The 26139-nt window shown below is 35.3% G+C and overlaps 2 protein-coding genes across 4 annotated transcripts; both read left to right on the top strand.

The window, feature by feature from the left end:
* Positions 1–1657: 1657 nt before the first annotated feature.
* LOC102663268 (protein MAIN-LIKE 1-like) lies at positions 1658–4672 on the top strand. The gene is made up of 5 exons (XM_006582540.1): positions 1658–1822; positions 1954–2284; positions 3370–3692; positions 3796–4413; positions 4496–4672. Exons 1-5 carry the CDS (start codon positions 1658–1660, stop codon positions 4670–4672), a joined length of 1614 nt encoding a protein of 537 aa, XP_006582603.1.
* A 1075-nt stretch (positions 4673–5747) lies between these two features.
* On the top strand, positions 5748–9596 carry LOC102666670 (uncharacterized). 3 transcript variants are annotated; one of them, XR_005891866.1, is made up of 2 exons: positions 5748–6409; positions 9076–9596. XR_005891866.1 is itself a non-coding variant. In XM_006582024.3 (2 exons), the coding sequence occupies exons 1-2, from the start codon at positions 8904–8906 to the stop codon at positions 9372–9374; spliced, it is 354 nt and encodes a 117-aa protein (XP_006582087.1). In that variant the 5' UTR covers positions 8483–8903; the 3' UTR covers positions 9375–9596. The 3 variants fall into 3 exon arrangements, 1 of the variants encoding a protein (XP_006582087.1); XR_005891865.1 differs by having other exon boundaries at positions 5748–8476; XM_006582024.3 differs by lacking the exon at positions 5748–6409 and adding an exon at positions 8483–8958.
* The last annotated feature ends 16543 nt before the right edge of the window (positions 9597–26139 follow it).

Genomic DNA, 26139 nt, shown 5'->3' with positions numbered 1-26139 from the left:
TCCCAAGTAAGGCCTATACCCAAGTGCCAAAGATATGATTTTTTTATAGTTCAATTAGTTGAGAAGTCTTGTGCCTCAAGCCCATGAGGACATGAACAAGCTTATGACCTTTGTCACTTGAGAGCCAAAGAAAAACCATACAATTCTTGTGATATAAATAAATCTTGTGATATTCAATCATCACTATCATAATTTTGTAGGAATGTAACAAAATTTGGTGGTATTCTAAAACTGTTGAGACTATCTAGCAATTTCACCCAAGATTATGACATTTTAGTATAATATATAATGTCACACCTATCTAGCAATTTCACCCAAACTGTTAAAACTTTTCTAAACTCCCATTCTTTCTTTTTTAGTGGTTAGTTAAACTTTTCTTTATCCCATCACATATAATTCCTTCTCTCTTATTGAAGGTTGTCCAGACATTGGTATACTTAGTCATCTTTTCTTTCAATTCTACATAGCTTCTCTATGATAGGCTAAAAGATCTTGCTAGTTTTTTTTTTTTTTTTTTTGCTTTTATCAATTTTTTTAGATAAGGAATCTTCATCTTCAATATCACTAGTTAATTAACAAAGACCATACTTTTGAATATGTTGTTGAAATCCAAGAGGAAGAAGGAGTAGATGTTAATGTATGAAGTGCTAGTATATCTTTGAGAGGAAAGGGATTTTGCTTTTTTATTGGGATAATCTATGAGAAGTTGTCTTCTGTTTTGAATGTTGATCGGTCATTCTTTATCTAGTTGCTCCAAAAATTATAGGTTGAACCAAATGAATAAGCATAAAGCTTGACCAGTCCACATAAGTGAGGCTTCTATTTGCCAAAAGATGAGGAGTATTAATTGTTAACATTGTCTGAAAATAGTGAGAGCCTTTGAGCTTAGGATAGTAAGTATTGTCTTCAACTATCCTAAGAGCTAGTTCTCGGTTAATTTCAAACCACTGAGAGCCTTTTCGCCAGTCACTCATGTTGATTTCAAATTATTTTGTTTGTTATTAGAAGCATATTCCCCCAATGAGTCAGAAAAGTGTACAAAACCTATTAAAACATGCACACCTCACTGAAAAATGATACAATAAACAAACAATTTATAAAGACTAAGGATAAGATCATGAACAAAGCATGAGCCAGAAACCCAAGGATCAAGAGGGAATAAAGGATCATCAAGAAACAATATGGAGTTGCTTCCATTTCAAGAAGATTGATTTCTTCTTTCTTTGGCTTTGTTCATCTAATATCAATAATATTAGGATCCATAATCAATTTCCATTCAATCATATAGTGTACTGAATAAAAACTAACCCGATAAAAGCCTAACATGTGTAGCCTTTCTTGACATGCCTTTCTTGAAAGCCTGACAGCTTGCGCGACTTTCAGTCAATGAAATTTGCGTTAGACCAATGAAATTTGAGTGAATGAAATGGGTGATTAAATTTGTGTCACTCATTTGCAGATCATGGTTAGGACTAGAGGATTAGGTCGTGCCTTAGGTCAAGTTACTGGCAGAGGTGTGGGCAGAGGAGATCGTGATGATTTTGATGATGCTCCGCAGCGTTGACGGCCTACTGCATCCGCACGGAGGCAGCGAGTCGCTGTGATTGCGGATCACATCGATGAGCCAGTCATCCCTACGGATGTTCAGGATGACCCGATGGAGGCACCAGCTGCTGTGGAGGACATTCTTGCGGACATTCCTGCGGGCGCAGGCGCAGAGGCGGCTGAGGATCAGCCTCAGGGATTTCCGTGTGGTTCGAGCGACCCATCTGTGTTGACAGCGTATGCGGATCACGTTGCTTGCAGCGTTTGGACGGGAGAGGTATTTATACTATTTATTTTTAGTTACTTGTAAATTATAATTTATGATTGAAATTAGTTTTCCTTTAAATGATAATTTTAATGAATTTTGCGTTCCTTTATACTTCAATTCAAGAGCGTCCTGAATTGAAGTTATCCTCTCATGGATGGAAGGTCCACAGTTTAGGCAGGCATGTCCCTGCCATTGAGGGACTTATTGCTGGTACAGGACTAAGTCCTCTGATCGCGTGTTCGGTAGACACCGGCGATCGGGGACTTTTGTCCGCGTTTGTGGAGCGGTGGCATCGGGAGACGTCTAGTTTCCATCTCCCGGTGGGAGAGCTCACCATCACATTGGACGACGTCTCCTCTCTTCTCCATCTTCCCGTTATTGGCGACTTACACGCATTTGATCCCTTGCACGTGGACGATACAGTTCAGATGCTGGTGGACTTGTTGATGGTTGTGGATGCAATTGCCTTTGGTGTTTTGATGATGATCATGATGATATGATGCAATTGATGCAAATGGGCTTTTCAAGATTAAATTCAAGACAATACTTCAAGATTACAAGTCACAACATCAAGATGATCACTAGTATATTAGGAAGGGAATTCCTAATTGAATTAGCAAAAGGTTTGGCCAAGTAATTTAAATTAAAAAGTGTTTTTCAAAGGATTTACTCTCTGGTAATCGATTACCAGAGGATGTAATCGATTACCAGTGGCCAAATATGTTTTACAACAGCTACTAAAATTTGAATTTAAATTTTAGACTGTGTAATCGATTACATAATTTTGGTAATCGATTACCAGCAGTTAATAAACGTTTTAATTCAAATTTTAAAAGTTGTAATCGATTACACAATTCCTGTAATCGATTACCAGACAAGATTTTCAGAAAAATCTTTCTAAGAGTCACAACTTCTCAAAGGGCTTTTTCATGACCACCAATGGTCTATATATATGTGACTTATAACACGAATTTGCTCAGAGAGTTTTTCAAAACAAAAGTGTTTATCCTCTCAAAGAGCAAAATCATTTTATCCTCTTAAGAATTCCTTGGCCAATTCAATTGCAATTCATTAAGGAATTATTTGAGTGCTCAATCTGTAAAATCTATCTCTTTCTAGAGAGATTCATTCTTATTCTCCTTCTAATTCGTTAAGGGATTAAGAGACTGAGAGTCTCTTGTTGTAAAGGAATTCTAAACACAAAGGAAGGATTGTCCTTGTGTGTTTAGAACTTGTAAAAGGAATTTACAAGATAGTGGAACTCTCAAGCGGGTTGCTTGGGGACTGGACGTAGGCACAAGGGTGTGGTCGAACCAGTATAAATCTGAGTTTGCACTTTCTCTTCCCTTAAACTCCTTTGTTTATTATTGCTTTATATTCATATTCAAATTGTTTTTATTTGAATTAATATTTAAAGAAGTTCATTGTTAAGGGAATTTATAACTTGAATAGAAAGTGAAATAGATTTTTAATTGGGGAAGTAGTTTGGAATATCTTAATTCAACCCCCCCTTCTTAAGATATCTGAGGCCACTTGTTTAACAATGGTCTCTCCAGAGTCTGCTAGGGTTGAGACAGTCCAGTGTCGTGGACCGTACGTACGCCTGCAATGGGTACATGATATATATCAGCGCCGATGCCAGGCAGGTCATTGGACAGTTGCGGCTCACGTATATCTTCTTCACCTACTGGGTTGCACTCTGTTTGCTAACAAGAGTGCAACCAATGTCCACGTTGTCTACTTGCAGGCCCTTGGTGACCTCAGTATGACAGAGAGGTACGCTTGGGGAGTGGCTGCTTTGGTTTATATGTACGACCATCTGAACGATGCATCTATGAGCCACAGCCGACAGCTTGGCGGTTACATCACACTGCTGCAGGTAACAAATATGTTTTTCATTCATTCAGGCTAAACAATGTTCAACTTTAAATTTTGTTACACTTTCATTATTAATGTTTATAATTTGAATGTTACATTTGTAGTGCTGGATTTATGAGCACTTTCCCTCGGTCGCGGAGTCCACTGCTGATCAGGACTACGGCGAGGCTTCTCCACGTGCGTGCAAGTGGATTGCAACGAAGAAGACCGTGAAGAGCATTCACACGCCATCGTACAGGGAGTGCCTGGACCGGCTCCAGATTTTGGATGTCTGTTGGTTCCCTTATGGGGAGCATCGGGAGGTCCGGGACTTCCACGTCAGATCATGCTATTCCGGTCTCTTGCGCTGGGGGCCTGTTGCTGTTTATTACCGACTGGAGAGGGGCGTGCGACAGTTTGGCTACACGCAGACCATTCCTGCTCCTCCTGTCGATTCATGGGTCTCGTATGATGATATACACGACAGGTGGATGCACTACGAGAATCATATCGTACCTGCAGGTGAGGTGTGCGTTGTGCCAGGGGCGTGTTCCAGTGACTACATCGACTGGTTCTTCCGCATCTCCCATCCTTTCATGACACCAGGCCACGCATTAGATCCTCTGCCTCATGGTCACGCCCCGCAGCCCCGAGTCGTCCCTCAGGCCCCGCAGACGGATATCCCTCGCGTGTTGGAGCCAGGAGCATCGTCGACATCTGCGGAGGAGCCCAGACATGCAGTGGTAAGTAATACTAATAATTTACGTCATTTACCTCAATATTTGCATAATAATTTGTGTAATTAGTTTGTTTTGTATGTAACAGGAAGTTTGTGATGACATTGCTGAGAGGTTGGAGCGCCATCTGAGTCTAGGGGTGGTCACGTCTGGCTCATCGACACATGAAGTGATCGAAGAATGCCTCAAATTGGCCAGGAGTGTGACACAGGACCATTTAGTATACGTTAGGTGTAGACGTAGGCGACACACTGATCAGGCGTAGTTTATGTACATATTTTACATTGATATTCCTTGTATATACAGATATTGTACATGAACTCATTTCACGAGTATTCTTGGTTTTATTTATTTTCATTGATTGTGTATTCCATTTGTGTCTATATACACGCGTGTTATTAAAATGGTCTAGTTAACTTCGTTTACCAACTAATAAAAAATAATTTAAAATATAACTTTAAATATAATTGAAATAAAGAAGTTGAAAAGGGTGTAAAAAAAATTAAACAAAAAATGGACATCATTCGTTATCTAAGATCTTATATAACGTACTAATATTTTTAAATTCTCTTATAATTACTATTTTCCCACTTATACTAATGATCATGTAAAAAAATGTATTATAAAGTAGTTAGTATTTTAAATTTTAATATAATACTAATTATTTTTTTATATTCTTTATAATATTAATAATGATATGATTAATTCTTTATAATATTATCTTTTATGTATTTATTGATTTTTATTAATATGTATAAAATAACCTTAAACAATAATTATAATGGGACTGAGTAAGTATTTTAATATCATCTTCTAAACAAATTTATTCTAAAAAAATATATTAAAAAATTAATTATTTATAATAAATCAATATTTATAAATATATTATAATTAATAAAATAAAAAATAGATTTAATTATATTATAAATAAATATGTTGTATCTTTAAAGTATATTATAATTATTTTTCCTCTTACGGATCAACTTACGGATCAAGTTAATCCGTAGGAGGAAAACCGAGCAAGGGCAATTTTGCCATTTTTTAAGAATGTTGGGTGCACCTAGCATCACTCGCTAAGCAAATGGTGAATGAAGCCCAATCTGAAATAAAAAATGCAAAGCCCAAACCCAAATTGATCAACTACTTGAGGAATAAGGAAAATGAGCTAACTTGAAGAAAAGACCCAAGAATAAATATGATTTGTCACTTGGGCCCAATATTTTCGTTTGCCTTTTTTTTATCAAATAATGGGCTGAAGTTTATTTTCTTTAATTTTAATTTTTATTGTAATTTTTAGTTAGGATTAATATTAGTGGTTGTTGATGTCATATCCTAATTTCGTCCGGGGAAAATTGTTTGTAGACATGTGGATTTTTGTCGGTCATGTTGAGCTGCTTAAAGCCAAATTGCCGCGTGATCAGTAAGATTTCGCGATGTTTCGAAAGAAAATAAGCCAAAAAACTCAAAATGGGGGTGAAGTGATCGATTTAGGGGAGTGGTACCTCAGAAATTGATGAATGAAAGCAGAACTTTGATATTAAAAATATTGGTAATTTCCAATTTGGGAGGATTGTCTTTCTTGGATTTTTCGTTAAGCCAACTCTCATCTTATCAAGAGGCCTTACTCTTGTGGCAATCAATTTTCTGTGACTTATCAATTCCTTTGAAATTGTGGCACCTTCTATCCTGTCCCGTTGATTCTCATCATTTAGTACTTAGAGCAAGGTATTCTGAGTTCCTGATTTTTCCTCACTGGTTGCATCAATCGGATGCAATTGTGCAAAATTAGTTTCACACATTCTAGATATGTGACTTTATCGATTCGTAGCATATTGATCTAGAACATTGTACAATTCTTATTGGTGTAAGTCATCAATGCATTGGTTCCTTTAATGCAAGTTGTGACCTCTTATTGGTTTTCGCCAACAAATTGATAATAGATGTAGTTATCATGGGCTACTTGCGTCAAAAATCAAACCTCGATTATGTGATTTTCATTCAGGTTCGTTCCATTTCACGTTAATTCTTGGGTATGTGCCAATGTGCCATTAATCTATTTCATTCATGTGCCTTAGTTGTGTCGGTTCCTTTTCTTTGTGTGCCATCTTTAATCCAATTTTGTGTGTGTCACTTTTCCTGCTAGTGCTTAATTGCTATTCACCTTGTTCCTTTAATTTGTTTACATCAATTGTTGATCATGTCTAAAACTGATTGGTTAATTCCTTTATTGGGTCCAATTGCATCTAAATTCTGAACATAATTGTGCATCTTTATTTCTTTAATCTGGTCAATTTTGTTTGCTTCAATTCTAGTCCAGTGGTTTGTGCGTGTCCAATTTTTGCATTGTGTTTCATGAGAGACTTTTCACAAAATTCTTTCTTTTTATCCAAAAAAAAAATAGTATGAGTGGGTTTAGGTGTTTTTTCAAATATTAAAAGCTTCAGTACTTATTAGCAATTAATAGGAGTGAAAGTAAACAATAAAAAAAATATTGGGGCAAAAGTTAAAAAAATTGAAAGAAGTCATATCTAAAAAATAAAATAGATAATTGCCCTATACAAAAAAAAAAAAATCTTTCTATACTCGTACCTGTTTTTTTTTTTTTTTTGCTTTGCATACATCTTTACTCCATTTTGTCTCTATTGAATTAACTATATCTTATTGTTGAGTCTAATTTTGCATTTTTCTTTGTTCATCCTTGTCTGAGTTTTCTTTGTTTCTTCTTGAGTCTCATTTCATTCATTGTTTGTCACTTGGTTCTGGTCTATTTGTACGGATTGGAGGTTGACTTCTTTAAAGAAAACATAGAGGGTAAATTGAGTGGTAAAAGGCATGAGAGCACATTACACAAAAGCCTAATTGAGAGCAACAAACACAAGTGATACATATTTCTAAGAGTGTAAACACGTGAAAAAAATGGTGAGGTCCTATCACTTTTGTTTCTTTTTGCTTGAATTATGGCAGGTGCTGGTGATGGTAACCCTCCTCTTAGGGGAGACTACAGGTTACTAATTGATGCAATTACAACTCAAATGGAAAGGATGATGAGGGAGCACACAGAGGATTTATATAGGAGAATTGAACAATTAGAAAATCAAGAGAACCGCAATGATGATGGAGGTAGAAGGAGAAGGGTAAGAGATAATGGTGGTGGTGATGCTAGATAGGACAAAATTAAAGGAGTGAAGTTGAACATACCCCCTTTCCAAAGGAAAAGTGATATAGAAGCTTATTTGGAGTAGGAGATGAAGATTAAGTAACTGTTTGCATGTCACAACTATACAAAAGATAAGAAGATGAAGGTGGAAGCCATGGAGCTCACTGACTATGCTCTCATTTGGTGGGATAAATAACAAAAGGAAAGGGTGAGACTTGGAGAACCTTAGTGAATAGTTGAGATGAGATGAAGAGATTAATGAGAAGAAGACATGTTCCTTTTCATTATCATAGAGACCTTCACAACAAGCTTCAAAGACTTACACAAGGAAATAAGAGTATAGATGAGTATTACAAAGAGATGGAGGTGTCCTTGATTAGAGTCAATCCTAATGAAGACTAGGAGAAAAAGTGTCATGAGAAGAAGCTCCTCTAACTTTCATTCTTCAAGTTGCAAGGATAGAAATAAGAAGGAGGGGGTACTTCTTCAAGTAATTACAATGTTGCACCTCAAAGCACTCAAAAATTCAATGAGTCACTTAAAAGACAAGGAGTGGTGAAATAAAATGCTTTAAGTGTTTGGGGAGAGGTCACTTAGCTTCTCAATATCTAACTAAAAAGACTATGTTACTTAAGGAGGATGGAGAGATTATGAGTGATTTTTCTTCAGATTTTGTACCATCTAGTGATGAAGAAGAGCATGAAGAGGAAAAAGAAGCAGAAGGAGATTTGTTCATGGTTAGAAGGATGTTGGGCAGTCAAGCGGTGGAATTGGATGAGTGTCAAAGAGAAAATATTTTCCACACAAGGTGTATTATTTCAAGGAAGTGGTGTGTCTCCATGGACTACCAAGAAGCATTGCTTCCTAATCAAGACACCAAGTTACTTAGTCACTTTTGAAGAACTTTATGAGGTAAGCTTGGCACAAAGCTTCTTTTCTCTACTACATGCCATCCCCAAATTGATGCACAAAGTGAGGTAGTGAAAATAACTCTTTCCTCTCTACTTAGAGTTATGATTAAAAAGAATATAAAGACATGGGAAGAATGTTTACCACTTGTTGTGTTTTCTTATAATAGGGTTGTCTATAACACTACACAACACTCCCCATTTAAAATTTGTGTATGGATTCAACCCTTTAACCCCTCTTGATTTGTTGTCATTGCCTAACTATTCTCTTTTAAAGCATAAAGATGGTAGGGCTAAGGCTGAATATTTGAAAAAGTTGCATGAATAAGTGAAGGCTCAAATTGAGAGAAAAACTGAAAAAGTATGCAAAACATGCCAATAAAGGTCGAAAACAAGTTGTCTTTGAACCAGGGGATTGGGTTTGGATACAAATGAGGAAGGAAAGGTTTCTTGCACAAAGGACATCTAAGCTCCAACCTAGAGGAGGTGACCCATTCCAAGTGTTGTCCATAATTAATGATAATGCTTACATGATTGATTTACCAAGTGATTATGGTATGAGTAATACCTTCAATGTGTCTAATTTATCATCTTGTGTTGCAGGTGCAGATGGATTCAATTCGAGGTCAAATTCACTCAGAGAAGAAGGGGATAATGAGGACAACGTCAAGAGCATGGACCTTGAAGCAGAGCATGGATTTGATGGACCAATCACAAGAGCACGTGCTAAGGAAATGGTGAATGAAGCCCAATTTAAAATGGAAAATGTGAAGCCCCAACCCAAATTGGTCAATTGCTTGAGGAATAAGGAAAATGAGCTAACTTTAAGAAAAGACCCAAGAATAAGTCTGATTTGTCACTTGGGCCCAATATTTTTGTTTGCCTTTTTTATTATCAAATAATAGGCTAAAGTTAATTTTCTTTAATTTTAATTTTTATTACAATTTTTAGTCAAGAATAATATTAGTGGTTGTTGTTTTGCTTACAAATATTTAATAGCCACTAATTTGGAATAATTTCTACCATTAAGAGTTCAATTACTAGTAGGAACTCTTGGCATGCCTTAGGAAGAGTATATGTACCTCAAAAATTGATGAATGAAAGTAGAACTTTGATATTAAAAATATTGGTAATTTCCAATTTGAGAGGATTGTCTATCTAGGGTTCTTCATTGAGCCAACTTTGATCTTATCAAGAGGTCTTACTCTTGTGGTGATAAATTTTTTGTGTCTTAACAATTCCTTCAGAATTGTGATGCCTTTTGTCCTGTCTCATTGATTCTCATTAGTATTTAAGACCTTCATTTAATACTTTGTGTCTGAGATTCTCTATTATAGAAAACATTCTCCTAGGATTTGATATAGTCCTATGAAGAATAAATGAAGTACATAGTTTGAAAGTGTTTATCTTCATCAAAAGGCATGCTCTATTAGTGCATACCTGCTATAATGGAAAAAGTGACTTTCCTGCTAAAGTTTAAGACATGTCAACCTATCAGCATGGACTCTGCATGAAGAAGGGACATGCATTAAATTCAAGCATGAAATGCTCCAATAGCCTCAAGACTTCAGATGAAGAACAAAGTGAAGAATCCATCCATTGGATACTTGAAGATGAAGACTATAAATGGAAGAAGCTTTGAAGATACAAAACACCTTGTAAACTAAGCTTTCAAAACACCTTGTCAACATTGAGAGAAAAGAATAAAGTGCTAAAAGATATATTTGTCGATGAGACGATCTTATATTAGTCATTGTGCAAACTTCCAACAAATCTTGTTGACTTGTTTAGAGCCAACGATGGCTTGGTAGGACAAAGAATATTGGGTTAAGTCATCCTTGGGCTTACATTTGTAAGGGCTAGAAGTGGCAGTGAACAATACTTGTAACTTTTTGATAAATTAGTGGAAACTTGGTGGGTTGCCAAGAACTATACGTAATCTCAGGGTAGAGATGAATTTGTTTTTAGTTCTTATATTTGTTAAGAAAGATATTTTTCCATCGTCTGATAGAGCTTTTTTTGCAAAAGATCTCTTATTTGTTTTCAGTAAAATCTGCACCAGACGATAAATGTGTTTTTGGTAGAAATGAAGTTAAAATTTTCTAAAAACACAATTCAACTATCCTTCTTGTGTTATTTGCTTCTACAATTTGGTATCAAAGCTCAACCTCTAAGGGTTGAACACTTAACGATGTTTAGAGGAAAAGATCCAAATGGCAGATAACCAACATTAGTTTATCATTGAGGAAGCATCTCTCACAAGGCCACTAGGCTTCACTGGAGAAGACTACCCCTACCAGAAGGGAAGAATAAAGATGTACATCAAGTCCACCCAATATAGAATCTAGCTCATCATCACCAATGAGGATATCCCTATTCCCAAACCTAAAGCTGAATGGGCAGATGACGATTTGGTCATTATGGAGATCAAAACAAAAAGCCATATACACTTACATGTGCCCTATCAAAATATGAGTACAACAAGATCTACAGACTAAGAAATGCCAAAGAGATATGGGACTCATTGAGCATAAACTATGAAGGCACTGAGGATGTTAGACTGAGGAAGGTCACGAATCTGACCAAACATAACAAAAGCTTCACCAAGAAAGATGGAGAGTTAATGGATGATATGTTTGGAAGACTTCATGTTCTTCTAAACAATCTAGAAGCTCTTGGACAAACATACTCCAAGGCCCAAATAAACTTGAAGGTGTTGACCAAATTTATCAAGGTGTGGGAACCAAAACCATAACCATCTAAGTATTCTAAGAGTTCATTAAGGTCACCTTCAAAATAGGGAGCATCTGCAAAAGAAGAATTCCTCTACCCTCAAGTCTGAAGAAATAAGCTTCAGAAGAAAAGAAAAGAAAAGCTCATCTAAAGCTCTTAAAGTGCAAATGCATGAATTTGATGGATCAAACAACTTTGATGGATCCAAAGATAATGGCGTGGACCTCATGTCTAGAAATTTCAAACAAATGATGAAGAAAAAAGGAAAGTTTCAACACTCATCTAGACGTTAAGATTCAAGGTTTAAAAAGAAGATTAAGGAGAAGAGTGATGAGATCATTTTCTTTGAGTGTAGAAAGCCTAAACACATGAAGGCTAAATGTTCCTAGCTGAAGAAGAGAAGATACTCTAGAAACAAGAAAAAGAAAAGTTTGATGGTCACCTAGCAAATACATATGATAAGACTAAGGTAAAAACTTGTTTTGAATCTAATCCTTCTTATTATGCTTCATCAGACGATGAAGAGAATATGCCTGCCTTATGATGTTCTTCCTTAGAAATGTCATATGATTTCCCTTCCATGCAAAAATTTTAAAGAAAAATTTAAAGCTTATGCTATTGAAAACAATGAACTAAGGAAATCAAAAGAAGATCTAAAAGAAAGGTCCAGCTTTAGAAGAGAGTCTGAGTCTTACCAGTTAGACAAACAAAACTTCCATAATTGAAAAACTAAGAAAAGAAGTAGCTTGGGTTACTAAGGACTTTGGGAAATTCTTGGAATGTTCAAAGACTCTCACCACTATTTTGAAATTTCATCAGCATCCCCATGACAAGTTTGGCCTAGGCTTTGAAAAGAAACATCATCCTCCATGATGTAGCTCCATGTGGAGCTTGTAGGCCTTGCATCTTCTTCATCAATAGAGTCCATTGCTTCTTGAAGTTTAATAGCAGCAGAGTGGAGAAGGAAGAAAGATGATTGGAGGTGCCACTTCAAGGAGAAGATGAATCAAGAAGAAGCTCACCACCATAGGAAGCCATGGATAAGAGCTTGAAGGAAGGAGAAGATGAGTGGAGGGAGAGGGAGAGAAGGAGCATGAAATTTTATGCCTCAAATGAGGTCTAAAATTTGAAATGTAATTCTCAAATGATCAAAGTTGAAAAAATACACACACATGACCTCTATTTATAGCCTAAGTGTCACACAAAATTGGGGGGAAATTTGATTTTCTATTCAAATTTCACTTAAATTTGAAATTGAATTTGTGGAGCCAAATTTTGGAGCCCAAATTTCACTAATTATGATTAGTGAATTTTAGTTATGGTTCAGCCCACTAATATAAGATCAAGTCCAAGATTCTCCACTAAGTGTGCTTAGGTGTCATGAAGCATGTAAAGCCTGAAGGACATGCACAAAGTGTGACTATATGATGTGGCAATGGGGTGTAGCAAGCAAATGCTCACCTCCCCCTCTTATATTTAATTAGATTAGACTTCTGCCAATTTAGTTAAATTTATTTCTCAACACACATGTCAAATATTCACTTAATTTATGTGAAATTACAAAACTACCCCTAATATAAAAACTAGTCAAGGTGCCCTAAAATACAAGGAATGAAAAATCCTACAATACTAGGGTACCCTCCCTACACTATGGAGCCCTAAATACAAGGCCCAAAAATAATGAAACCCTAATCTAATATGTACAAAGATAAGTGGGCTCATACTTAGCCCATGGGCCCAAAATCTATCCTAAGGCTCATGAGAATCCTAGGGTCTTCTCCTGCATCTCTAGCCCAATCTTCTTGGAGTCTCCTAGTCATGGCTCTGGTGATGGGTCCCCTCCTTGGGAGGATTGCATCATACTTTCTTGCTTGTTAGCATAAGTTTTTCAAGGTCTTTGAAATATTTTGTAAAAGAGTTCAAAATGAAAAAGTAATTTGTATCTCTTCTATCAAAAGTAACCATGGAACTAAGTTTGAAAATGTTGAGCTCAGATCATTATGTGAAAAGAATGGTATTTTCCACAACTTCTCTTCACCAAGAACACCGTAACAAAATGGGGTAGTTGAAAGGAAAAATAGAACACTGCAAGAGATGGATAGAGCCATGCTCTGTGAAAACTCACTTCCTAAGCAATTCTGAGAAGAAGCAGACAATACAACATGTGTTCATAACATAATATTCATAAGACCATTGATAAAAAAGACACCCTATGAACTATGGAGAGGAAGAATACCCAAGGATTTTATTATAGTTTAGATATATGTTGATGATATCATCTTCAAAGCTACTAATGAATCTTTGTGCAAGGATTCTCTTATCTAATGAAGAGTGAGTTTGAGATGAACATGATGGGAGAACTTAAGTTGTTTCTAGGGCTTCAGATCAATCAAGACAACAAAGGTATCTATATTCACTAATAGAAATACACTAAGGAGCTTTTGAAGAAGTTTAGAATGGAAGATGCTAAGCCTATGAAAACTCCAATGCATGCTTCCAATCCTTTTAGAAAAGAGGAATCAAGTAAGCTAGTACAACAGACGATCTACAGAGGTATGATTAGATCTCTTCTATATCTAACTGCTTGTAGACTTGATATTATGCATAGAGTATGTTTGGGTGCTAGATTTCAATTTGATCCTTGTGAATTACATTTGAAAGTTGTGAAAAGGATTTTATGTTATCTACTAGGTACCAGTAACCAATGTTTGTTTTATAAGAAAAATCAAGATTTCAGGTTAGTAGGATAATGTGATGCAGACTATGCAAGAGATGGAGTAGAAAGAAAGAGCTCAAGTGGAGGATGCCATTATATTGGACATTGTCTAATATCTTGGGCAAGCAAGAAGCAAAACTCCATTTCTCTATCCACAACTGAGGCTGAGTATGGGTCAATTGCAAGCTATTGTTCTCAACTATTATGGGTAAAGTATCAGCTGGAAGACTACTCTAGTTTGGAAAACAATATCCTCGTGTATTGTCACAACACTAGTGCAATCGACCTATCTAAAAATCAGATACAACATTCAAAGGCTAAGCATATTGAGAAAAGATATCATTTCATTTACAATTATGTGCAAAAAGATGTTTTTGATATAAAATTCATAGACACATATCATCAATAGGTTGATATCTTTATTAATTCTTTGTCTGAAGAACGCTTTGTTTGTATAAGGAACCATTTAAATATGACTAGTTTATCAAATTAACAAAACTTTCTTTTCAGACAATATCATCATCTTATTTTCTTATCATTAATTTGTTGGGACTAATGTTTGTTGAAGTGTACATACAGAAGGATGAGCTTGTTCACAAAGACGAAAACATTTTAGTTTTTTTTTTTATAAATTTGCATTGTACTTTTTGCCATGATTAAAAAACAGTTTTCAAAAAAATAATTAATGAGATTTGAGCCATTACATCAATCTTTCTCTCTCCTTTTTGAAAAACTATAAAAGGAAAATGTGAGCACTTAGAGAGTTCCTAAACTTCGAGAGAAGCAATCCAAACCTTTCCTGAAGATTGGTTTATCCCTAGGAAGTGGATAAACTTTCATAACTTGAAGGAACAAGTGTTTTGTTAGACAAGTGGCCTCAGATATCTTAAGAAGGGGGGTTGAATTAAGATATCACAAACTATTCCCTAATTAAAAATTCTATTTTGATTTTAACCCAAATCCCAAGATTCCTTTTAAAATGAATTACTAGATAATTATTCAAATTAAACTTACTGAAAAGAAGCAATAAGCAATAATAAATAAAAGATTTTAAGGGAAGAGAAAGTGCAAACTCAGTTTTATACTGGTTCAGCCACACCCTTGTGCCTACATCCAGTCCCCAAGCAACCCGCTTGAGAGTTCCACTAACTTGCAAAAACCCTTTACAAGTTATGAACCACACAAGGACAACCCTTCCTTTATGTTCATATTGCTTTACAACAAGAGACCCTCGGTCTCTTAATCCTTTTTTAGAAGTAAGAAGAAGAGAAGAAGAAATCTCTCTTGAAACAGATAGATTGAACAATGGAGCACTCAAATAATTCCTTATTGAATTGCAAGTGTATTGGCCAAGGAATTTTTAAGAGGATAAGAAAATTTTGCTTTTGAGAGGATAAGACCTTTTTGTTCTGAAAAACTCTAAGCAAATTCGTGTTCCAAGTCACATATAAATAGACCTTTGATGGCCATTCAAAACCATTTGAACAAATGTGACTCTTGGAAATTATTTTCTGAAAATCTCCTCTGGTAATCGATTACAAGACTTGTGTAATCGATTACAAGCTTTAAAATTTGAATTAAAATGTTCAATAACTACTGGTAATCGATTACCATCCAAGTGTAATCGATTACACATTGTAAAATTTGAATTCAAATTTCTAATGACTGTTGTAAATATTTTCAGCTGTTGGTAATCGATTACATGAGGATTGTAATCGATTACATGCTTTCAAAAGTATTCAAAATCATTTTAAAAGCATTTCAGGAAGTGTTTTGGCCACTGGTAATCGATTACATCATCTGGTAATCGATTACCAGAGAGTAAATCTCTTGTAAAAACATTTTAGCTTAAATTCATTGGCCAAACCTCTTGTTGTTTCAACTTGGAATTCCCTTCCTAAGTCTCTAGAGATTATCTTGATCATATATCTTGAATTTCTTGGATTCTTGTCTTGAATTAAACTTGAGAAGCGCATGATCCTCTTGAATTAAACTTGAGAAGCACATGATCCTTTGGCATCATCAAAACATCAAAATGCCTTTGCTTCTACAATCTCCCCCTTTTTGATAATGACAATTTAATTCCTGAAATCAAGATACAAGATAGAATATATACAAGATAGATCGTTCACTCATTCCATACTCCCCCTATGTTTTGGAATTTATGATCTCTTGATTTCTAAGCTTCTAATTTCTAAGCTTCTAAGCCTCGTTTCTCTCCCCCTTTGGAAACATCAAAAAACCAAAGTACATGGTAAGCAACATAAGGCAGAAAATAATAATCAAATATAACTAAAGTTCACATAATCATTCATAAGTCAAAATCAAATATAATTTAGTCATAAAATACTAAGTGCCAAATACTGAAATATAACTAAAGTTCAGAGAATAATGACTTAAAAAAAACATAGCCAAATACACGACTTAAAATAAAAGATAATAATAATCTAAATCTAGGAAGGTGGTGGAAGGTCGAAGCACCGACGAAGATAACTCACATCCTCTTCAAGTTGAGTGATGCGGGTATTCATTCCTTCAAAGCGAGCATCAATAGCATCGATACGACCATCCAAGGAATCAAAGCGTTCACCAACATAGGTGCGGAGGCCTTGTAACTCCAAAAGAACTTCATTCATGAGGGCTGAGGAATCATCTCGTTGAGGCGGAGGAGAAGGAGTACGTTTGTCTTGCGGAGGTTGTGCGTCCTTCTTCATCCATTGGCCGTCCATGTCCTTACAGTAGCCAAAGGAGGTTACCGCACCGGCACCTATAGCAAAGGAACATTTAACTTGCACAAAAGGCTTAGAATCCAAAGGAATTTCAAAATGTCGAAGAAACAAAGTCACAAGCGGAGGGTAAGGTAGAGGTGCACTAGATCATAATGCTTTATGCATGTGGTAACGAATCAAATGGGCCCAGTCAATTGGATGACCAGTCAAGAAAGCCCACATCAGAATGAAGTCCTCCTCAGAGGCTTGAGCGAGATTAGAAGAATGAGGCATCAAAATTCTAACAATGATATAATGCATGATGCGACAATCAAATGTCAATGACCCAGCAAGCAGTCTGCTGATCATATCCACCTGGTCAATGTAGACCATGCGGCAGGCATCATGACTGAGTAATCAAACTTCCAGTCATCAACAAGGGTACCCTCAAAAGGTGCACCCTGACTGGGTAGTTGTGTCAGAGAAAAGAAAAGAGATTCATCAATAATCATGGGGATACCATGCACCTCAGAAATTAAAGTTCCATCCTGAATTTTCAAATTTGAGTAAAAGACTCGTACTAACTCAAGATAATATGGTAATTTTAATGACATAAAAGGAGTCAGACCAGTGTTTTGAAACACTGGATAGCAATCAAATGTTTCCCCATCAAAGAATTCAAGGTCAAGATATTTGGGATCGAGAATTTGACAAGATTGAAAGAGAGAAGAATACCGGATACGTTGTTCATTAGATGAAAACAGTGTAGAGGATGACAAGGATGTTGGAATTGGTGTCGGGGATGCGCCGGTGGCTCCGAAACATGATGTTCTATATGCCGCAGCGGAGGTGGATGAACCCTTGTGCTTCTTGGATGATTCTGCCATTTGGTGAAGTTATAAAAGATTTTGATCGGTTAGAATGAAAGAGAATTGAAAATTATGAAAAATGGGCTTTGTGGGAGGTGATTTGGTTGAGAAACGAGTGAGATATGAGGATTGGAAGTTTTGGGAGAAAGGGGGAGCCGCAACTCGTGAATTTTGTGACTGCAGCTTCTGAAATGTGGCTATTTATAGAAGATGGCATTATGTAATCGATTACAAGGTTTGGTAATCGATTACAAGAGCACTTAGCCTTCTGGTAATCGATTACAGGCTATCTGTTCTTGTGTAATCGATTACCAGAACATGAACTAGGCTTTTTCCTCTAAAAATTATCTATGTCTATGCTAAAAACATCTAACTATATCAATCATCAATACTGATACTCATTTAATTCAATCAAACAAGCATCAATCACACAATAACACACCAATCAAACACAATCAAAATCTTATAATCAAATACAATCAATCAATCATTAACCATAAATATTTCAATCAACCAATCAATCCTTATTTATCCAAATCACTAATATCTAAGAGGCCTAATTCTCTTCTAATGGAAAAGAATGTTTCTTTGGGGAGAGGTTTTGTGAAGATATCAGCAAGCTGATTCTTTGTATCAACAAATTCTAGCATACAATCTCCCTTTAGAACATGATCTCTTAGAAAATGGTGCCTAATTTCTATATGCTTGGTTCTAGAATGTTGAATTGGATTTTTGGAAAGATTAATTGCACTTGTATTATCACACCTAATAGGTATATGGTCAAGAAGAATTCCATAGTCAGAGAGTTGTTGCTTCATCCATAGAATCTGTGCACAACAACTGCCGGCAGAAATATATTCCGCTTTTGCAGTGGGTAAAGCAACACTATTTTATTTCTTACTATGCCAAGAGACTAGAGCAGATCCAATGAATTAACAAGTTCCACTTGTGCTCTTTCTATCTGTTTTAGAACCGGCAAAGTCTGAATCAGAGTATCCTATTAAGGTGCATATGGAATTCCTAGGATAACATAAACCTATATTCATAGTGCCTAACAAATATCTTATGATTCTTTTAATGGCACTAAGATGTGACTGTTTGGGATTTGATTGAAATCTAGCACACGTACACACATTAAAGATTATATCAGGTCTGCTAGCGGATAAATAAAGAAGGGATCCGATCATACCTCGATATTGCTTAATATCTATTGACTGGCCGGTTTCATCTTCATCTAAATAGCAAGCAGTGCTCATTAGTGTAGCCACGTGCTTAGCATTTTCCATCCCGAATCTGTGAATTAACTCTTTGCAATACTTGGATTGATTGACAAAAATTCCAGTCTTGGTTTGTTTAATTTGTAATCCAAGAAAGAAATTAAGTTCTCCCATCATTGACATTTCAAACTCACTTTGCATGTCATGAGAGAATTCCTTGCACAATAATTCATTAGTAGATCCAAAAATAATATCATCAACATAAATTTGAACCAATAAAATATCATGTAATTTTCTCTTTATGAAAAGAGTAGTATCTACTTTGCCTCTAGAGAAATCCTTTTCTAAAAGAAACTTACTCAGACGCTCATACCAAGCCCTACGGGCTTGCTTTAAGCCATATAACGCCTTTTTTAATCTAAAAACATGATTGGGCTGGTCTGAGTTTTCAAATCCAGGGGGTTGATCTACATATACTTCCTCATGAATAAAGCCATTTAAGAATGCACTCTTTACATCCATTTGATAAAGCTTAAAGTTCATTATGGATGCATAGGCTAATAACATTCTAATGGCTTTTAATCTAGCAACTGGAGCATGTGGAAGCAATGACTTCCAAGATTATTTTGATGATGCCAAAGAATCAAGAGTTAAGCAAGTTCCAAAGAGTCAGGAGTCAAAAAGCTTCAAGAATCAAGTTTCAAAGAATCAAGATTCAAGAACAATCAAGTTTCAAGAATCAAGATTCAAGAACAATTAAGATCAAGATTCAAGACTCAAGATTCAAGAATCAAGAGAAGACTCAATCAAGATAAGTACTAAAAAAGTTTTTCAAAACATTGAGTAGCACAAGAATTTTTCAAAAAATCTTTTACCAAAGAGTTTTACTCTCTGGTAATCGATTACTTGAAGGTAGTAATTGATTACCAATAGCCAACATTGTTTTCAAACTGATTTACAAAGCTGTAATTGATTACCATGAGCATGTAATCGATTACCAATGTTTTAAAACGTTAGATTTCAAATTTCAAGAGTCACAACTAGTGATAAAACATTTTCAAATCATTTTAAACATCTGTAATCGATTACACAATACTTGTAATCGATTGCTAGTGTTTCTAAACGTTTTGATTTTCAAATTTAAACATGAAGAGTCACATCTTTTGATGTGTAATCAATTACACTATAATGGTAATCGATTACTAGTGACTGATTTCGAAAAATAAATTTCCAAAAGTCACAATTCTTAAAGTGACTTGTTTCTAAAGATTTTTTCAAAAGTCACAACTTTTTAAGTGAATAGTTTTCAAAAGAGTCACGATTTTTAAAAGGTGACTAGTTTTAAAGAAATTGCCAAGAGTCACAAACTTTAACTTGAGTCATCAAATGATTATAAATATGTGACCATGCCACAAATTTCATATACAACTAAGATTGATTTCTTTCATTCAAAAAGACTTATTTCTTTCATTAATTTATCTTCATCTTTCTAAGAGTTTTTGTTCAATACTTTCTCTTTCAAGAAAAGTTCATTGACCAAAAACTTGTGCTATTCTTTTTCTTCATTCACTTCTTTCTCTAGTCAAAATATTCAAAGGACTAACTGCCTAAGAATTCTTTTGTTTCTTCCCTTCTCCCTCTTGACAAAAGATTTCAAAGGACTAACCGCCGGAGATATCTTTTTCCCTTTCCCTTTATACAAAAGATTTCAAAGGACTAACCGCCTGAGATATCTTTTGTATCCCCCTCATAGAGAATTCAAGGGACTAACCTCCTAAGAATTCTTTGTCCTAACACATTGGAGGGTACATCCTTTGTGGTACAAGTAGAGAGTACTTCTACTTGGGTTGTTATACTGAGAACAAGAGAGGATACATCTCTTGCGGATCAGTTCAAGCGGAGGGTACATCCACTTGGTTGTTCAAAAAGAACAAGGGAGGGTACATCCCTTGTGGATCTTTGGCTTGTATAGGATTTTACAAGGTTGAAAGAAATACCAAGAACCGTTGGTTGCTTGGGGACTGGATGTAGGCAGGGGTTTGGCCGAACCAGTATAAATCTTGTATTTGTCTTCTTCTTCCCTACACTTTTTAATTTCTGTTGTGTACTTTTAATTTCCGCTTTTACTTTTGGTTAAGTTATTGTTTCTATTCTTTACTTTTTTAACTTAGTAGTAAAAGCCTAGTTGAATCTAGTAAAATTAAGAAGGATAAATTTTTAATTAGTCAAGACACATTAATAATTAATTCAACCCCCCTTCTTAATTATTCCAAGGCCACTTGATCCAACAAGTGGCATCAGAGCAGGTTTCTTGTAGAAAGTTCAACAACTTCAAGAAAAATGGCCTCAACAAATTTCTTATTCCCAGAAGGAAATTCAATGGAAACTGCCATTATAGAATCTAAAAATCTATCTACTATGTCTCTTGCCACATTATTTGAAAATTTGTAGGAACATGAGATGGAATTGCAAAGACTCAATCAAAATGAAGAAAGCGACAAAAGAAAAAGAGGAATAGCACTCAAAGTCTCATCCTCCATCCAAGAAGATAGTGACAACGAGGACTTGGATGATGAAGATGATTCTCAAGAAATCAAAGACTAAAGCAAAAGAGTAGAATGAAACTCATAATTCTAGAAGGACGAAACAAATCCATATGTAACAATTGTAATGGTTGAGTAGTTGAAACAATGTTTTTGGATTTGAATGAAACTCTAGTTTGTTTTCCCTTTTGACATGCATCACACAATCTATCTTTTTCAAATTTCAATTTAGGCAAACCAACAACTAAATATTTTGAAATTAATTTATTTAAGTGTTCCATGTTTATGTGAGCAATTTGTTTATGCCATAGCCATGGATCATCATCTTTGCTAAGAAAACATTGATTATTATCTAGTTTTTGGCTTAAGTCTATCATATAAACATTGTTGATTCTATACCCTATATGCTTTATATTAGTATCATGTTTATGTTCAATGAGACATTTTTGAGAATCAAATGATACTAGATAGCCTTTATCATATAATTGACTAACACTAAGCAGGTTGTGCTTAAGGCCTTTAACAAGTAGAACATTTTCAATGGAGTTTGAAGAATTCGTACCTATTTTTCCAACTCCAAGAATTCTACCTTTGTTGTGGTAACCATAAGTTACATGCTCGCTTTTCTTGGGAGAGATATGTGTGAACTTTGATGCATCTCCCGTCATATGTTTTGAACATCCGCTATCTATGTACCATTTCTTCTTCAAAGATACCTACATGATCAAGTTTATGACTTAGGTACCCAAACTTTATTGGGTCCTTGTGTGTTAGTGTTATCTGAAGATCCTTTTGGGACCCATATCATTTTAATATTGTTGCAATTTTTCTTAAAATAACATGTAGATGTGCCATGCCCTTTTCTTCCACAGTAAAAACAAGTGATGAAAGGAGGATTATATTTTTGTGTGGAAGCAAAGAAATTTTTGTTGTTTTTCAGGCTTATATCCTATTCCTGACTTATCAAAGACACATCTTTGTTTTCCTAATATGACATCTAGGTTATTTTTACCAATGGAAAATTTAGCAAGTGAGTTTTTCAAATCTTTAATTTCTTTTTCATACTTGCTACAACAGTTACATGAATTAGATATTACTTTTTCATCAGGAATAGTAGAAACATAAACTTTATCATTTGATTTAGAAATTGAAACTTCAGTTTTAAGATGATCTAATTCTTTATTTAATTTTGAAATTTATTTTTCTAAATCTGAAATTGTTTTCTTAGAAGATGAAACTAACTTTGCAAGTTTGATTGATTCTCTATGCAAATCAGCAAATGCATCTTGTAATTCATCAAAAGAAATGGATAAGTTGTTATTTGAAGATGTTATCTCTTCATCACTTTCATAAATTTTAGTCATTAGACACAGGTTTATCTCTTCATTTTCTGAATTCTTAGATGATTCCATATCATTGTCATCCCATGTGATGTAGGCCTTCTTCATCTTTTTTTCACTAAAATTTTTCTTTTCGGATTTCTCCATTCTTTTCTTGAAGATCGGGCAATCAACCCTCAAATGTCCAAGTTGATTGCATTCAAAGCGTTTTGGAGTAGAGGATGAATCTTCTGTCCTTCTTTTAGGTTTAAAATTTGGTCTCCTTTGATTTCCTCTGATTCTCAGGAACTTGTTGAACCTTTTTACAAAAAGGCTAAGATCATCATCTTCATTCAAATCAATTAAGTCTTCCTTATCACTTTCTTCTTGGATTGAAGATGAAGCTTTAAGAGCAATTCCCTTCTTTTTCTTATCATTTTCTTCGTGTTGATTTAATCTCAACAGTTCCATTTCGTGTTCCTGTAACTTTCCAAATAGTGTAGCAAGAGACATGTTAGATAAATCTCGTGATTCAGTAATGGCTGTTACCTTAGGTTGCCATTCTCTACGTAAACATCTCAATACTTTATTTATGAGATCTTCATTTGGAAAATTTTTCCCTAAAGATGCAAGATGATTTATTATATGTGTAAACCTTTTTTGCATGTCTTGTATACTTTCATTTGAATTCATTCTAAATAATTCATACTCATGAGTTAATGTATTTATCCTATACCTTTTCATATCTGTTGTTCCCTCATGTGTTACTTGTAGGGTATCCCACATTTCTTTTGCACTTTTACAATTTGATACCCTAAAGTACTCATCCATTCCAGTAATGGTAACCCACTCCATTGAAAATAGGAGGCCTATTTATTGAATTCCCTTCAGGAAATAAATAGTTTGATGAGGCCATTATTCTTGAAGCTTCTAAAGTTTATACAATAATGAAGCTCTGATACCACTTGTTAGACAAGTGGCCTCAAATATCTTAAGAAGGGGGGTTGAATTAAGATATCACAAACTATTCCCTAATTAAAAATTCTATTTTGATTTTAACCCAACCAAGATTCCTTTTAAAATGAATTCCTAGATAATTATTCAAATTAAACTTACTGAATAGAAGCAATAAGCACTAATAAATAAAAGAGTTTAAGGGAAAAGAAAGTGCAAACTCAGTTTTATACAGGTTCGACCACACCCTTGTACCTACATCCAGTCCCCAAGCAACCCGCTTGAGAGTTCCACTAACTTGCAAAAACCCTTTACAAGTTCTGAACCATACAAGGACAACCCTTCCTTTGTGTTCAGATTGCTTTACAAGAGACCCTCGGTCTTTTAATCCCTTTTCAGAAGTAAGAAGAAGAGAAGAAGAAATCTTTCTTGAAAGAGATAGATTGAACAATGAAGCACTCAAATAATTCCTTATTGAATTGAAAGTGTATTGGCCAAGGAATTTTTAAGAGGATAAGACAATTTTGCTTTTGAGGGGATAAGACTTTTTTGTTCTAAAAAACACTAAGCAAATTCGTGTTCCAAGTCACATATAAATAGACATTTGATGGCCATTCAAAACCATTTGAACATATGTGACTCTTGGAAATTATTTTCTAAAAATCTCCTCTGGTAATCGATTACAAGACTTATGTAATCGATTGCAGGCTTTAAAATTTGAATTAAAATGTTCAATACCTGCTGGTAATCGATTACCATCCAAGTGTAATCGATTACACATTGTAAAATTTGAATTCAAATTTCTAATGACTGTTGTAAATATTTTCAGCTGCTGGTAATCGATTACAATCCTCATGTAATTGATTACATGCTTTCAAAAGTATTCAAAATCATTTTAAAAGCATTTTAGGAAGTGTTTTGGCCACTAGTAATCGATTACATCCTCTGATAATCGATTACCATAGAGTAAATCTCTTGTAAAAACATTTTACCTTAAATTCATTTGCCAAACCTCTTGTTGTTTCAACTTGGAATTCCCTTCCTAAGTCTCTAGAGATTATCTTGATCATATATCTTGAATTTCTTGGATTCTTGTCTTGAATTAAATTTGAGAAGCGCATGATCCTCTTGAATTAAACTTGAGAAGCACATGATCCTTTGGCATCATCAAAACATCAAAATATCTTTGCTTCTACATGTTTGACATGAAGGGACTCTTTGATAGGGTTGACTAGATGTCTATTTTGGAGAAGTTAAACACCTCGCACTATGGCCTATATGCTCTCTTCTAGGGAACTGCAAAGTAGGATGGAATCAGCATCCAAACAACTGTTGATGAGACTCTTGTGGTGGTGATCTTTCCAACCACATTGTTGTTGTGTGACGTCCCTAAATAATGACTGGTTTAATAGTAATAAATTAAATAGCAGAAACCATGGGAATTTTTTTTTCTTTTTTTTCGCACTGTTATTCATTTCACGGTAATTAAATTCAGAAGGAAAATTATCACTATAGAGTCCTGAATGGCCAGTTCACAACTCTATTCGGATTCATTTCTTTCTGATCACTCATAACCTCTAAACTATTTTGCTCTTTCAAAAAAAAAATATACCAGCCATCATTTTAGGTCGTCACGTGAAAAATAATAAGATGCGGTCGGTAAACTCTTTTCAAATAAAGTTTGTTAACACTTCCTTTTCAAATAACAAGATTAAACATAATTATATTTATCATCTGAAACTGTCCAAAACACGGGAATTTGCAAAATAACATAGTGACATCCAGAGCAAAGGTAACAACTGTGGTGGCTTTAGCCACAATATATACAACCATCAAAATTTCTATACAATAGGCCTACCCACCCAAAAATCAAAAGAGTAAACCTAGCAGTCTGAACTAGATACACTCACCCACCAAAAAGTATGTACACCTAGTGAAAGGAGTCGTCTGCTATGATGAAGAGTTGTCACTATTCGCTGTCCCTCCAGGGCCACTCTCCTCTGTAGAGTCTGCCTCAGATGCTGACATAATATCCTCTGGGGAATCAACATCAAGGAGTGGGTCTTCATCATCCTCAGGTAAGTCAAGGGCATCCACAGCAGGTTTAGGAGGTAACTCCTCTGGTCCTCTTCAAGATCCCCTTTAGAGGATGACACCTCTATCACTTGAATTGGCTCCACTAGTCGATATGGAGTAGGTGTAGGTAGTATCCACTCCATAGGTTGCTTAAGTGTGCATGCGGGTTCCTCCGGATGTACTAATGAAGTAGCAGTGAGTCGAATTGTGCCACGGAATCGGCACCTCTCATTGCCTTCGAGGGTCTCCCAAACACCCTCTAGGCACTCCATCACCACGCGATCATGGATCAACTGCGCTGCCATCGTGATCTACAAGAGATAAAAGAAAGAGGGTAGACTCTTTCACAAGCACAAGAAATCTAATTACAGGTAACAATACAATGCGTCCCATAACGGCTACGCATAGTCAAAATGTCTTTCTCAAGGGATTTCCTTTCTGCTAATCGATTACCAAAGTATGTAATCGATTACCAGTGCCTAAAAACGAATTACACAGCCTTTGCACATTGAAAACTAAGAATTTCACTGTG

This window comes from Glycine max, chromosome 6, assembly GCF_000004515.6.
Source record: "Glycine max cultivar Williams 82 chromosome 6, Glycine_max_v4.0, whole genome shotgun sequence".
NCBI classification, from domain to species: Eukaryota; Viridiplantae; Streptophyta; class Magnoliopsida; order Fabales; family Fabaceae; genus Glycine; species Glycine max.
Note: the sequence above shows the minus strand (reverse complement) of the source record. Positions and strands in the feature narration are given on the sequence as shown.